The 15,485-nt window shown below is 35.6% G+C and overlaps 1 protein-coding gene across 1 annotated transcript; it reads left to right on the forward strand.

The window, feature by feature from the left end:
* The first annotated feature begins 3,495 nt into the window (after positions 1 to 3,495).
* On the forward strand, positions 3,496 to 14,686 carry LOC110448615. The gene is made up of 10 exons (XM_021494973.1): positions 3,496 to 3,743; positions 6,082 to 6,176; positions 6,643 to 6,752; positions 7,329 to 7,451; positions 7,829 to 8,090; positions 8,571 to 8,906; positions 9,883 to 10,056; positions 10,530 to 10,605; positions 11,969 to 12,018; positions 12,614 to 14,686. The coding sequence occupies exons 1-10, from the start codon at positions 3,656 to 3,658 to the stop codon at positions 12,719 to 12,721; spliced, it is 1,422 nt and encodes a 473-aa protein (XP_021350648.1). The 5' UTR covers positions 3,496 to 3,655; the 3' UTR covers positions 12,722 to 14,686.
* The last annotated feature ends 799 nt before the right edge of the window (positions 14,687 to 15,485 follow it).

Consider the following 15,485-nt stretch of genomic DNA (forward strand, 5'->3'; position numbering starts at 1 on the left):
TTTGTGTCTGCACATAAGTCCATTTATCACATGATGTACTGTGTTTTCCAGTTAATATACCCATGTTATATTTTTTGCGTATTAACCCATGTAATATGACCTATCAGCCCTGTGATTGGTTATAAGTTTCAATTGTTTCAATTGTGACGTCACACCTAGGACAAGTACATGACGTCACCAACGTACGCACTGAAGTCAAAATGGCGACTTTTTACATTTCAAGGTTGCATGAAAATTGCCGTTTTACACGAATAAATGCCACAAATAAATGCCACAAGTTTTGAAATTGTGAGGCTCGCTAAATTGAAAAATTCTTAGACTCGTTTCATAAATCTCATATGAAATGGAAAGTCGTGTAAGATTCTATATATATTGTATGGCTGGAGATGTTCTCACACTTGAGATTTCACAGACATGACATTGTATTTAATGGATGATTACCAAAGTTTCTATCACTTGTTCACCAACATGGCAGAAAGAGAAAGGAATGAGGAAAGGAAATGGATCTCAAGCAAACAAGTTTGCAAGTCTACTTGACTAACATTTTCTGAAATTTTCTTAACATTTATTGAGTCACTAAACTTGCTAGAAGTGCATGTAATCGCCAATACACAAAAGAAAATATAAAAAGGCTGCAGACATTGCGAGATAAGTTAAGGTCAGGTCACTATTACAAAGTCATCTTAAAGATCTCTGGGACATTCAATTTCTATCTAACTATCAAATGGCACATCACAAATATTGTTATACTTGTTAACTATAACTTAATCGATAAATATTTATAGATAATAAATAAATGAATAAATAATAAAAAACTGAAGACTGTAGAATCAAAGGTCAAGTTTGCGAGGACAGTTTTTGGTTAACATTTGCAACATCAACTACTACAGTTACATACCAGGCCATTAGACAAAGTAGGAAAGCCACAGAGGCTGAAAGTCAATGGTTTGCTTTCGTTTGTTTGTATTTTACGTCCTATTAACAGCTTTGGTCATTTAAGGATGTGCCAGGTTTTGGTGGTGGAGGAAAGCCGGGGTTCCCAGGGGAAAAACCACCGACCAACGGCCAGTACCTAGCAACTACTCCACGTAGGCCTCGAACCCGTGTCCCAGTGGTGGAGGGCTAGTGGTAGCAGAATGCCAGACACCTTAACCACTTGGCCACCACGGCCCCTCTCTGAAAGTCAATGGTCAACATGACAAAGTCGTTGAAGTTTATTGAAATGTCAATTCTTATAAAGGCTAATTGAGATACCACAAACTAAAACAATATATAACACCATTAGGTGACTGATTGCACAGCTGTACTCTTACCTTGTATGCATGAATACATTAAAAAACATCTAATCTTGAAAAGTTTATTAGAAACAAGAACTGCATCGACCGTTTTTGACCTTAGATATGACATTAACATTGGGGTAAAGGGCGGGATCTGGGGAATGTCTCTATCATGGTCTTTTCTCTCAAGCTGGCTCTCCAAGCTCACGGCACCATGCTCCATTTTCTTTTGACTTGAAGATTCAAGGTCAGGGTTTACCTCGTGGAGTTTTGGGGTGTTGTGCAGAGGGTGTCGAATGTCTCTTCATGATTGTAGTTTATGAAGGGACAACAAATCTTTGTTGCTAATAGCGTTTGGCAAAGTATATGAAGGGTTCTTTGTAGGCAAATGAAGAAGGTCTACAACTTCTTTGTAATTTCATTGGTTGTCTCCACGTCTATGATCCATACATAAAAAGTTGCTTGAAGTTGCAGTTGAAAATCCTGACAATGGTCTTTAAAGATCCCGATACTCTCCAACTGCTACATCATATGATGTGTACGTGGCTGCATGCTCTAAACGTCCGTTAATGCACCAAACTTCACTACGTCGTGATAACACCGGAGTTGACATAGTTCCTACAGTTCATCGGTCACTCAGACTGTGGATTATATATTTTACAACAATCATAGTCTAGTAAGCGTTTCACAGAACGACACATGTTCTCCGAATTCCTAATTCTCATATCAGGTATACGTACCGTACGAGGAGAAGAACAGGCTTACCCCAACAGTATATCTGATTTCATCTCCAGGTTCGCAGAGGTCAATGTTTATTCTGTCATGATGTATTACCGTAAAGTGCTTTGATTTCGCTGTATCAAAATTTTGCGTTTTCATACCTAGAGCAGAATTAGCGCTTCATGATTCACCCGTGTCAGAATTTATACAGGAGAGAAAAATACTGTTAAAGTTTCCAAATTTCAAGTGTTTGGAATTGTTTTTATAACTATGATATTGATATAACGGTTATTCCTAAATAATCAACCAAATAAACTACTTAGAAACATTACTCAAAAGACCAATTACACCGCACTTAATATTACTGTAGACCGCTTAATACGTACTTTACTCAACAGCTTTCAATATGGTCAGTTATATGCCATTTTAGATATCGTTCTCTTTATACAGCACTCTTTAGCTTGAAGTATATTATCATTATTTAATAATATGTATATATCTTGCAGTTTATCTTGTAATTTAATTTCTACTTCGTTTACTTTGGAAAAGAAACGTTTCGTAGCTGTTTATGGCTTCTAGAGCTATGTTTCAACAGCTCTGCATACATGTTGTTTTTAGTGTGCTGTAAGTGCTTGATTTTAAGACTATCAGGGGCGTTTCTAGGATATTTGAAAGAGGGGGCGTAGAATCAATCTGTCGCCGAGCGGAGCGAGACGAAAACATTTTTGGACCTTTTTTTTGTTTGTTAAAAAACATAAAATAATTGTGAAATGCACTAATGTAACGGTTCCTGACTTGGAGCATGTATATTTTATAGTTAAAGTGACGGGTGTTTATGTGTTTAATTAATGAATATGATAAATTGCCATATTCAATACAATATAATAGCAGATTACGATAGTTTTTTTGTTGATGTTTTTTTTAAAAGGGGGGGGGGGGAACGCCCATTACGCCCTCACCTGGACCCGCCCCTGACTATTAATAATAATAGCATCAGTTTTGCAGTGCTAATGTGCTAATATATATAGTGTATGTGTGCGGTTAATTAGTATGTAACATTTGATATAGCGCCCTATGTAGCTAGAATAAGCCACTCTAAAGCACTTTACAGTACATAGATATACAATTTATACAATCAATAAAATTTACATTATACATTAATCATTATTCTGAGCTATTCTTGAACATTTGTTCAGATCTTACAATTTCCATGTATGCTACTAGGCCTAAAACATCTAACTGGTTAATGATGTAATGGCTAACATATCGCACTTAAATTTCGCGCCAAAAAACTTACAATATCGTAAGGGTGGTAAAACTACAATATCAAGATAAAAAAAACCTATCCTTTAAGCAAATGGAAGGTGTTATTTTGTCTTCGAAATGAACTTGGTGAAACCTTTTTCAACAGCCCAATTTTTTTTTATTGTTTACGACATTACTTAGTTTACGGCATTTTTTCGGAACTTTCGAGACTTACCATGCTGAAGATAGTACGACGAGAGGAAATCCGATAAAGCTTTAAGTTTTGTTGATTCACTTTGACAGAGCATTATGGCATCATAATTATTACCGGTTTCATCTAGAAGATTCACCAAACATTCGATATAAAACCCGACAAGATACAACATTGAATATATGACTAGGCATCAGACAGGATGACAGAAGAAGCAGCATGGCCCGTCAAGCTTTATGTTTACGACATCAGCAAAGGAATGGCGAGGTCTCTCTCAGCGGCATTCTTAGGTAAACATTCTTCAATGGTTTGATTTCACAGAGTAATACAGCTTATTAGCTGCACTGTAATAATTGTTTGGTTTAATAGTATAATATTCATTGTTTATTTGTGAATATGTGAAACGTGCAAGTCATCGTCAAAATCTTTTCCATTAACGCAACAAAATACACCATGACTACAAACTCCACAACCACTTACACCAAGTAGAATCCAGCAAATACTTAGGCTTAACATTACAAAATAACCTACGATGGGACAAACATATTAACAGCATCACAGCCAATAGGTCCCTAGGTTTTCTAAAACGCAACTTAAAAATAAACTCACGCTGACACATATAAAAGAATACACATACATTTAGCACTAGTCAGGCCAAAACTTGAATACTGCTCTTCCATTTTGAATCCACACAACACATACCAAATTAAACAAATAGAAAAACACAATGAAGAGCAGCACGCTACGTAAACAACAGATACCATAACACTAGCTCCGTAACAGATATGATCCATAAACTACAATGGCCAACACTACAAACACGGCGCTGTCACACAAGAATTATCCTTTTTCACAAAATTGTACACCAAATCGTAGCTATATAAACCCAACACATATACTCACACTCGTAGACCTTCGAACCGGACATGTACACCCTCACGCATGCAAACACATATCTGCTACAAAGGACACCTACAAATTGTCATCCTTTCCACACACAATAACGCAATGGAATCTCCTTCCCATAGCAGCAGTACAATGCACAACACTAGAGGACTTCAAGGCACACTTTTCCTACTTTTATCTGCACAAAAAATCTCAAAAAAAAACCCAACTAATCACTGTAAATAACCCCATTTTTCACGCCTCTGCAATAGGACCCCCGAGGGCATAAACATCAACATTGATGGAGCCCCCGTAAAATAAAGAAGATCTCTGGTAACTTAAACAGGTCCAGTACACTCTGCTGATTGAGCTTTTTGTAGTCAACATTACCATAAACCTTACTGTTTTATGCGACTTTGCTTTAATTTAATGAAAATTGAAATCTGAGAAAATATAGTTCCAACAGCTATAATGTATAGGTGAACACAATAACTATTAAAATTGTCTAATTCAATATGAAATACATGTATAGATGACAAAATAAGCCTCTGTCATAATGTAACGGCCAGACCGGGGTTCGAACCCGAGACCCTCTGAACTCTAGACGGATGCTCTACCAATTGAGCTACCTGGTCGCTGGTGATCGACCCAGTCCAGTTCCGCTACATGCCTCCCTCCTTTTTCTAAGACTTCGATCCCGAAAATACAACTGTTTTCAACCCAAGTTCGGGCATATAGTATCCCCTTGCTAAGCGTACTCCCAATGCTTGAAACAAGGGTTGGCTAACTCGCCAATTTTGTAACAGGAGAAAGAGAAAATGTAATAACCAGACTGGGGTTCCTACCTGGACCCTCTAAACTCAAGACAGACGCTCCACCGATGATAGACCCAGTCTAGTTCCGCTTCAGTTCCAAAAGACTTTTAAAATTATCATGAAATTGAGAGAGAGAGAAAAGCAGTCATTCAACTTAATAGCTTCAGCAGAATGACCTTTTAAAAGTGTAGTCCATGGAGATACGACCTTTTAATGGGAGATCCACTGTCTCAACCATTGAGTCAGGCTGGGAATGTAACATTAACCCACTACCCTCATTGGAATGGAAAGTCCTTTCTTAAAATTATGCTGTAGTATTTGACCTGCTAAAGATTTACTAATAGTTTTGGAAGGCATCATCTCTTTACCATGGATAGGTAAACAAGAACTGGTTACTTTTGGGGCAGGGAAGAACTGTACTGATTGTACAATATAGCCCAGCTTCAGACCTCGCAGGGTCAGAAATTGGGATGACTCTTGTCTTGACTGGACCAAGAAGTATGATGTATTGTGATCCGACTTTGACATGTTATATTTTAAGGTTAAAGTGTTTGTGATGCAGGTTTAGGATTGGTAGCTAAACTATATGGCTATCAAAATTAATCTGGCTCAGTGTTGTAAGAATATTATGTCATAGCCTTAAATATATCCAACATAAAGTTGTAGAACACTCCAAATATCAACAACCTTTAATTAATATTGTAGCTCTAGCAATTCTGATAATTAGGCATGACCACTATCTCGGTTGATATCTTGATGAAATAAAAGATGGTTTCATTTTAGGGCGCATGTAATCTTGACTCCTTAGGCATATTAATTGCTATACTTTAATTAGCACTTAGCTTCAGTTAAATATAATGAAACAGCTGATTTTTTTTTCCTTTGTTCAATTTCATTTTGGTATTTTCAATTTTCAACATTTTGATAGGTAAACAAATTGATGGAATATGGCACACAGGGATAGTAGTGTATGGCCAGGAGTTCTATTACGGTGGCACAGGAGGAATAGAAGCTTGCCCACCTGTAAGTACACCAAGGACATTTTAATTTCGCCATGTATACACAATATCAGTGACGTCACAATTTTAATTCCAAAGTTTATATAAATCAATAACACATCAGAATCAAGTATACAGTGTTAAAATCTATAGGTAATAGTTAAAGTAGTGCTGTTATTATTGTGCTCAATGAAAATATACTGAACTTTGTGCAGCTGTATTTTCCCATTCTGAAAGGTAGTGGTTTCTGTTAAGCAAGTTAAGAATAAAATCATTATCAATATCATAATTATCATTTAAATGTATGCCAGGTAATTCTTCAAAAGGTCACATGACCGATGTACGTGGCAGACAGTCTTATGACTTGTAAAGACATCAGTCTCATACCAGTGATGTATCCTGTAATTAATATTATCTGAAATACGTATGAAATAGGTTTTTTTCCTTATGGAAAGTGACATTGATTGCTCTTGACTTCTTATTCTTGTCAGTGTGGAACAATCCTTGGACAGCCAGACACAGTAGAGGACTTGGGAATGACACAGATCCCATATGACATGTTCCTTGGCTACCTCACAGAGCAGGCACAGGCTGCCTTTAGGTAAACAAACAATGTTAACAATGTTATTTTAGCGCACCCTATTGATATAACATGTATATTACCTATGACATCACAAGAGTTCATGAATAAAAGCGATGCTGTACGTTTATATAGACAAAGTAGAAGGGCAAGGGCTTGTAGATTTGTTCTACAGACAAGTTCAAATGTATGTGTACTTGTCCAATGGACCAGTGCAAAAGTTTCTGATGAATATTACTTCATGTATAGCATACTGTTTATTGTTTAATTACTTGTCAAACAAATATTTGAAAAAAAAAGATCACTGTGCTTGTAATATGGAGTTGTATTCTAAGAGATGTACCTGTATTAGCTCACTTGGGCTGAAGTCATAAATGTAAGATTTGTTTTAACCTTACAAGTGGGCCTATTGTATAAACATTTTTGGATAAGTAAATTTATCCTCCAGACAAGACCCATGTTTTTCGAACTTTTGTTCCACTTGCCCTGAGTAGTAAATGCCCTCTGGAAGTACATGTAATATTCACGATAAATGTTGAATCTGTAAGCTACGATGCTAAATATCTACAAATTGCACCTTGTGTTTTCCTTTGCCAGACCATCTTGTTACCATCTCCTGGAACATAACTGTAACACATTCAGCTCAGAGGTGGCTCAGTTTTTGACTGGAAAGGACATACCCTCAAACATCACAGGACTTCCGGCAGAAGTGCTCAGCACGTATGTTTATTTACAATAACTTATGGTTAAACCTTCATATTGATTTCATTTTACAGGGGTTCAAAAGTAGCACCCTTTAAACCTACTTTTTGTAGTGGAATTTAAGTTTAAATTTAGATTTTAAGCGTTTGACAGCATTGGAGCTGTTGTAGGTGTGGAATGTATCTGCACTCAAACTTTGGGAAAACATAGCAACAACTGTTTTGTAAACTTATTTCATAAAAATACTGCTATTGAATCTGATGGTATGCATATATGCAATTATAGCTGCGTTAAATTAAAAGGCAGTTAACAGACTGCAGTTAAATTGGAATTTTAGTCTAGTATTGTATGTTAATCTAGGTGTTTAAATATCTTTCTTGTGAAATATTTCACAGGCCGTTTGGACAGATGATCAAACCCTGGGTTGATGCGATGTCAGTCCAACCAAGTGGTGGACATTCCATATTCCCTTCACAGGAGGTGGAATCCTCCAGCTCTGGGGCAAGTGCAGGAGGAGCTGAAAGTGCTGGGGAGGATTCTTCAGAATCTGCTGGCGGTAAAAAAGGGCCAGCGGCCTGGGAAAATGTGATGGCTGCAGACTGGAAGGAGCCCGTAGACGAAGAGGATGCTGTAGAAGATGCAGTGATTTTCACAGAGGTATGTAAAAAAAACTACCTGTATTACCAATAAATTTTAATCCAAACATAAAAATGTACATGTACCATCCATGTTCTGACTTATAAAACTGCATAGGTTTGATAATACATCAATATCAACATGCCATTCCGTTTGGTGTTGTGGAATACTTTATAGTACTAGTAAATTAAAATTCCAAATTTAAGTATCATCGTTAAATTAATTATTTAATTAACAGAATTCAGTTTATATTTTTTAGATGCATTTAAATTTTTGCAAGTGATGAGTTAAACTTGACAGGCATGAAGTGCTTTTATTGTCATTGTCATTATTATTATTTTTTAATAACCTATTTTAAAGTATGCCTTTTAGGGTTGTTATATGTGCCTTGAAAATTGCTTGCTTAAGTGTTATCAGATTTGTTCAAATATATTACCTTGACCCATATTCAAGGTCAAGGAAAAACTTAGCCCATTATAATAAAAACTAAATATTTTTCAGTCACCACCAGACCGCAAAGACTTGAAGGACCATACTCATGATGAGTTACAAATGAAAGATCTTGGACTTCTTAGTGACATTTATGACTATCTTGCTGAGGGTAAAAAACCCTCTTGGTCTTTGGGAAAGGAGCATGTTCAGACTTTACATACAATTATAGGAAATGGCAAAATCCATGATTCGTCGCGGGCAGGTGTTTGTACACTCCTCCAGGCTTTAGTGCTTCGGGACGACTTTATCAGCCTCCTCGAGCGGGAACCAACACAACTCATATTGAAAGTAATGCAACATTTCGAACAACTATCTGAATCTGTACAGGAGGCCTTCGTCAAATTGGTAAGATATACAATCAATCAATCAATTNTAAGTTTGGTACCGAATTCTAAAATGTCAACAATGTTGTATTTATTCCCAAGTTTAAGTACACGGGATTCCCACGAGTAACGTCTTCGTTTAGACCACACATGTATTTTGTTTAAAAGCCGATTAGGGTCCGCAGATCCGACACGACAGTATAGTTTAAAAACTTCAGTCCTCTGTTTACTGTATACAAGACCTGTACAAGGTCATATACCTAATGGCTCTATTTTTTCACCTGTGATTGTTAATAAGAAAACGGATATGTATAATTTTTGCCTTTGCCTAAAAAGGTTACATCTTCAGTTCAGTGATTGTTTTACATGGATATTGCCTAGTACACAGATAGTGATAAATCTTGTGAATAATAATAACAATAATTTGAGGTTCTTATATACCGCTTTATCACACCCTAGTACTGAGTGGTCTCAAAGCGGTTCACAAATTATTATCCGTGGTTATAGGGCCTTTGCAACCAGCCAATATCTTTCTCAACTCCCTGGATGAATGGAATTAACAACAAATGTGCGACGTTGACTCGCTCCATAAGATTTCCTAACAAGGCCAAACAAAAAAGATTTTGTTTCTGGTAACCCTACCTACCCTAATTTTTTGTGCCTACCCTAATTTTTTTTAGGCAACTTTCATAGAAACACTGTTCAAGTCAAGGTCACCCTATATAAACCACGTAAGATAGTTTTATTTTTTTTTTTTTTTTACCTACATGTATCTACCCTTAATTTTTCAAATATTTTTCAGTAAACACACTTCTGTTGTCTGACCCAAGTTTCCATTGAAAGTTTATGTTACCTTTGAAGTTTATAAGACAATTTGTTGTTTTACGTTTGAATGTTTAATATAGAAATGTAATGAGCAAGTTGAAAACTCGACCAATGGTATTCAAGGAGATGCACACTTTATGCCGTTTGTTTCACTTTGTGTTGTTCTGTTTCAGCTCACCAACTGTAGCAGTTCTAGGAAAGGTCATACATTCCTAGTATCCAATCCTGACCCGGAATGTAACATGTTAAAGTGGACCATTCAGACCTGTGTTTCATGTTTACTGAAGGACAAAACTGTTATGCATACAAATGCCTCGGCCCTAGCACTTAACCTTAGTAGATTCCAGGTGTGTATTTCACTCTTTCTGTACCTGAAGTTCATTTTATTGTGAATCCCAGGAATTGTTTTATTGGTGCCATATGGTGTGTGCTGGTATCAGAAAGCTGGTTTTGTTGACATTGTGGCATATGATGTCTTTGGTGCTGAATGATGTGAATAAAGGTTATACTCGCTTATAACAAAGTTTTCAAAAAATTAAGGCAGATTCATTGATTGGGTTTAACGTCCTATCAAAAACCAAGGACTTTTAAGGATGTGGAATTTCATTGATTTTTCTCATTAAAACCTCATCAAAATATTCATTAAAAGAATTATTTGTTAATTTCTTTGAAAGTATGCTTTACACCAGAATTAGTTTAGCATCTCTGCAAGTTTTTTACCGCATATACCTTACGTTGGTTTGAATGAATAAATATCCTAGCAAACTCTCCAATTAAATGAATACATATTATTTAGTATTTACCATTTCAATCTTTGTAGTTGGTAGAAGACACTCAAGTAGAAATTGGCAGTGCAGTTTTGGAGTGCTTACAGAAAGAATTAAGTGAGGAAACAGGTATGGAAAATTACAGTGATCTGTATTATAATGTAGTGGTAAGGTGTATAGAGTACAACATTTTTTTTAATAAATATTCTACATTGTTCTGATGTTTTTACATCATTACATCATATTCAGAAATGTATCCTCAGAATTTCAAACAAGAGGCCCAAGGGCCTTAGCGGTCACCTGAGTTATATCATAGGTACTGGTAGCTTTATTTTATTGTTTAGATGTGATGTAGAAATCAGCATGTAAACTAAGTGAAATACAATACTTGTCATGTCATCAAAGGATAAGAATTTGAAAATATTGGTAAATGTTCCCTTTGGGGCCCAGCCCTAGCCCCTGGGGATGGGGCAGGAATCCCCATTTTACAAAGTAATACTCTCATTCACCAAAGATGATTCTGACGAAGTTTGAGTAATTTTCTGCTGAAAATGGATAAAATATATACCCAAAAGTGTTATTTCCCTATATATATATAAACTATAGTAAACTTAACCCCCTTCCCAAGGGAGAACAGATAGCTCGGGGGCCCTGAAAGTTACAATTTAAGTAAAGCCCCTGATGATCTTTCTTTTCATCTAGAGAAAATCACTGTAGTACCTGTGAGTCTGGAGAAGAAGATTTTTGAAATATTGGTTAATTTTCTCATTGGGGGCCCGCCCTGGCCCCAGGGGTTGGGGTAGGAATCTCAATTTTACAATTTGAAACCATCTTCCTCCAAGGATAATTCTCACCAAGTGAAAATAATTTCCTACAATAGTTGTCAAAATATACCCTAAAGTGTTATTTCCCTATATAAACTATAGTAAACTTTACCCCCTCCCCAAGGGAGAACAAATAGCTGGGTGGTCCTGAAATTTACAATTTAAGTAAAGCCCCTGATGATCTTTCTTTCCATGCAGAGAAAATGACTGTAGTACCTCTGAGTCAGAAGAAGAAGATTTTTGAAATATTGGTTAATTTTCCCTTTGGGGCCCCGCCCTGACCCCAGGGGTTGGAGTAGGAATCTCAATTTTACAATTTTGTAGCCTCATCTACCAAGGATGATTCTGACCAAGTTTGAAAAAAATCCATCCACTGGTTCTTGAAAAGAAGTTAAAAATGTAAAAAGTTTACGCACGACAGATGACGACGGACAGAAAGCGATTAGAATAGGTCACTTGAGCAAAGCTCAGGTGACTTAAAAATCAAATGGTTCTTTTACAACATGTATGTAATCGGTGAAATTTATTTTCCCTTAATAATATTAACATTATCACATGTAGACTTACCCAGAAAAGTCTGAAGATACCATGGAAATGTGTTATGGATGAAAAAAATTATGCTTAAAGATTCTGACATAATTTTGGTGATGTTTTCTATCTATTTTCAGTATATAACCTTATGCAATGTTTGCTACAAATGATGAACAAAAACACAGAGGTGAGTACTGAAACACTGTATGTAACTTGTCAAACATACACACCAGATGTACAATGACTCGACTCATAAATTTTGTAGTATCTGTACTAGTTTCCATTTCATATGAGAGGGTTTCAAGACTTTTCCAAACAAATTTCTTTTTATTTCAGTTAAAATCACTTGCAATTGATTGTGTAATTAGATGTTTTTGATAAGACTTGTAATATACAGTGCATCTTGAATACTTTAGATTATGTACATTTTAAATAATGTCCATCTAAAAGCAATTATTGCATTTTAAAGTATGATGAAATAATTTTTGATCCATAGAATAAAACGTACAAGCTAATGAAGAAACTTAAGATTAAGCTTGTGAATAAGTATGGGAAGGTCACTTCGTGAAATTAAGTGTGCTTTAATTATACTTTGTCCAATATACAGCAACAAAGTCAAGTAAATATGTCATATTTTATTGATTCAAAGTATGTTAAATTTATAAGAAAAGCAAAGAAAAAAGTGAAATATTTTACAATAGCTTTTGATAAATAAAATAAAAAGTTTGAATTGGTCAAATGAAACACCTGCTCTCTCTCATTGATGTATGTATATTTTTCAGCTGTGCGACCTAGCAAGTGTAGTTGGCCTGAATTGCTCACAGCACCAGAAATTGTCGGCTCGAGTCAGGAGACTTTGTGACAAAGCACAGGAACTTAGTGCATTATGATCAAAATTGACTTACCACCAAACAGGAGCAACAGATGACCAATACTAAGACTGATACTACTCATTGACCGTAGAGTGACCAGTGGATTTTTACCCTTGGTCATATATGCGAATAAAGACTGAAGGGACAAATAAATACATGTTTTTAAATAAATGCTTCATTACTAGGAAAAACATCACAAAGTGCAATCAGGATTAATGTCTTCATTTCGGAAGACACAGACAGTAGAAACCAGGACAAAGTATAAATACATACAACATCCTTTTGTGGGTATTACTTGTGTCAACTTAAAATTTCCATCAACCTGACCAACAGCTATATAGAATGTGTGATATGTATATGGAGATGCACTATAGAACTGTTATTTGATTGTACCAGATATTGTTTTCCATTTGCACCGATTATTAATCACAGGTCCTACATATAGTTCTGTAAACAGGAAAAGATTTACGACAGTTAATGTTTTATGTACCAGGTACATTAACCCTTACATCTCTATGTAACTCGAGTAGACTCTACCATGCATTGATCTGGATTTGTCCATTAGGGTCTATAGTGGTGAAAGGGTTAAATCCAATGTACAGTGTATTGACATAATCCCAAACTTGTAACAGTTAAAGCTAACTGCAGACACTGTTTCCCTCTGTGTTTTTTTTGCCTGGTTATGTTTTGGTTTTAGATATTTTATGAATTAGCTATTTTATTACCAACCAAGCAATCTACAGCTAAAATATATGTCGGTGATGAAATAATATTAAATGTGTCGTATTGCACAGTTGTAATCCTGTTTGAATGGCACTCTTCAACTGTGAAATCGTATTTTGTATAAAGATGTCCACCTGCTTAATATAATTAAGCTACTTTTTCCAATGAATTTTATAAATTTTCTTCAAATGAACAATGATTGTGGAAGACTTTACTTGTTGAAATGTAAGTTTGTTTTAATATATATCAATGGTGTTGTATGTGTACGATTCTGAGGTTTAGATTTGTTTGTTTCCGTAGAACCTTGTACTATATCATACATGTTCTTCAACCGTTTAGAACCATTTCCAAAGAATAAATGTTGACAGTATTTAAATGTTTGTGAATCTATTTAGGACAAGATAATTTATTTTTTGCATGTCTTTTTACTGGCAGAATAAATAAATGATAAAATTTCACCGTTTATTTACGAACCTAAAGGCAGAGAATTTGTCTGTGGTTATAAATCATCCTTACCAAATTATACTTGGTGTTTTTATATCTCAAGCTAACTATGTGCTGTAAAATCATCATTTTTGTTAATTTTGTGTTTACTCAATCAGCATACAAGTATGAATATATTGAAATATTGTTTTCTTTATTACTTATTTTCAATAAAAGGGGGCAGCGGTGGTTAAGGCGTTTGACGTTCTGGTACCACTCGCCCTTCTCCACTGGGTCGCTGGTTCGAGACCTACTTTGGGCAGTCGCCAGGTACTGCCCGTAGGTCAGTGGTTTTTCTTTGGAACTCCGGCTTCCCTCCACCACCAAAACCTTGCACTTCCTTAAATAACCATAGCTGCTTATAGGACGTAAAACACAAACCAAAACCAAACTATTAGGGCACATGTGATAACATCATTGACCCTGATACTAATATTGAAACATTAATTATTTATTTCTTATTCAAAATTAGAAAATATTTGCCAAAAGCATAATTTCTTAATTAAAAGACTTATGTACCGAGTATTCAATAGAATTACCTGTTTTTGTTGTTACAACCTGCTGATTGTATTTTATTGTGTTATATTTCGCCTAATGGAAGGTTGTAAAAGCCACTTGACATTTGTCAGACATAGCTGTGATAGTCATGTTCACTTCGTAATTTAATTAAAATCATTTCACATCCAAATATTGAGGCTTATGTTGTACCAGAAGTGATGGCACCCTTTTTTGTAGGGTATATTTCACATGCATCTCTCAATAAATTATTTAATCAAACATTCCAGTCTTGTATCCTTATTTGTCCTTATTGAATTGCTTCTGTGTCATCATTAGGACAAGTTTAGTATACAGTTACCACGTACCTAAGTACAGAAATTTGTTTGTTTGTTTGTTTATGTTTAACGGCCCATCGACGGCTGTGGTCATTTAGGGCCATGGTGATTTATTTATTCACTTTACTTTTTTAACAAACATGTGAATAGCGAAGATAAAATCAGATAAAATGGTTCATTTTAAAAGTATTCGCATTGTATGTGTAGATAATTAAAAATAATAAAAGGGGGTTAAAATAATAAAAGAGATAACGAATAGATGATATGGAATATGCGATATATATATAACGTCAAAAAGGATAAGGTGGGTTAAAAGACATCAGAGTCTATAAAATAGACCGATGTCTTTCAAATAGTTAAATAATGCCTTCGAATCCACGGAACTGAAAAGTGTTTTCATATCCGGGACTCGGAAGTAGTTATCACGAATGTGTTTAAAATCGGAACATTCTATTAAAAAATGTTCCACTGTAAATGGAGTGTCACATGCGTGGCATGAAGGTATATCTTCTCGTTTTAAAAGGTACGAATGAGTAGGATATGTGTGCCCAGTGCGGAGCCGAGCGAGGACAACTTCCTCTCTACGATCTTTCCGACTGGGAATAGATGTTTTAAGTTTCGGTTGTATCTTATAAAGTTTGTTGGTGGTCTCCAGAGACCAGCATTTCTGCCATTCAGTTTGAATGGCTGTATGAATAGAAGGTTTAAAATCTGTGTATGGTAGTTTGATATTTGTTTGTTTG

This window comes from Mizuhopecten yessoensis, unplaced genomic scaffold, assembly GCF_002113885.1.
Source record: "Mizuhopecten yessoensis strain PY_sf001 unplaced genomic scaffold, ASM211388v2 scaffold4121, whole genome shotgun sequence".
Classification (NCBI taxonomy): domain Eukaryota; kingdom Metazoa; phylum Mollusca; class Bivalvia; order Pectinida; family Pectinidae; genus Mizuhopecten; species Mizuhopecten yessoensis.

Coding starts and splice junctions, on each gene's coding strand:
- LOC110448615 (XM_021494973.1), top strand. CDS start 3,656: ATGACAGAAGAAGCAGCATGGCCCGTCAAGCTTTATGTTTACGACATC. Junction 8,091..8,570: donor ATGCAGTGATTTTCACAGAG/GTATGTAAAAAA, acceptor AATATTTTTCAG/TCACCACCAGACCGCAAAGA. Junction 10,606..11,968: donor AGAATTAAGTGAGGAAACAG/GTATGGAAAATT, acceptor ATCTATTTTCAG/TATATAACCTTATGCAATGT.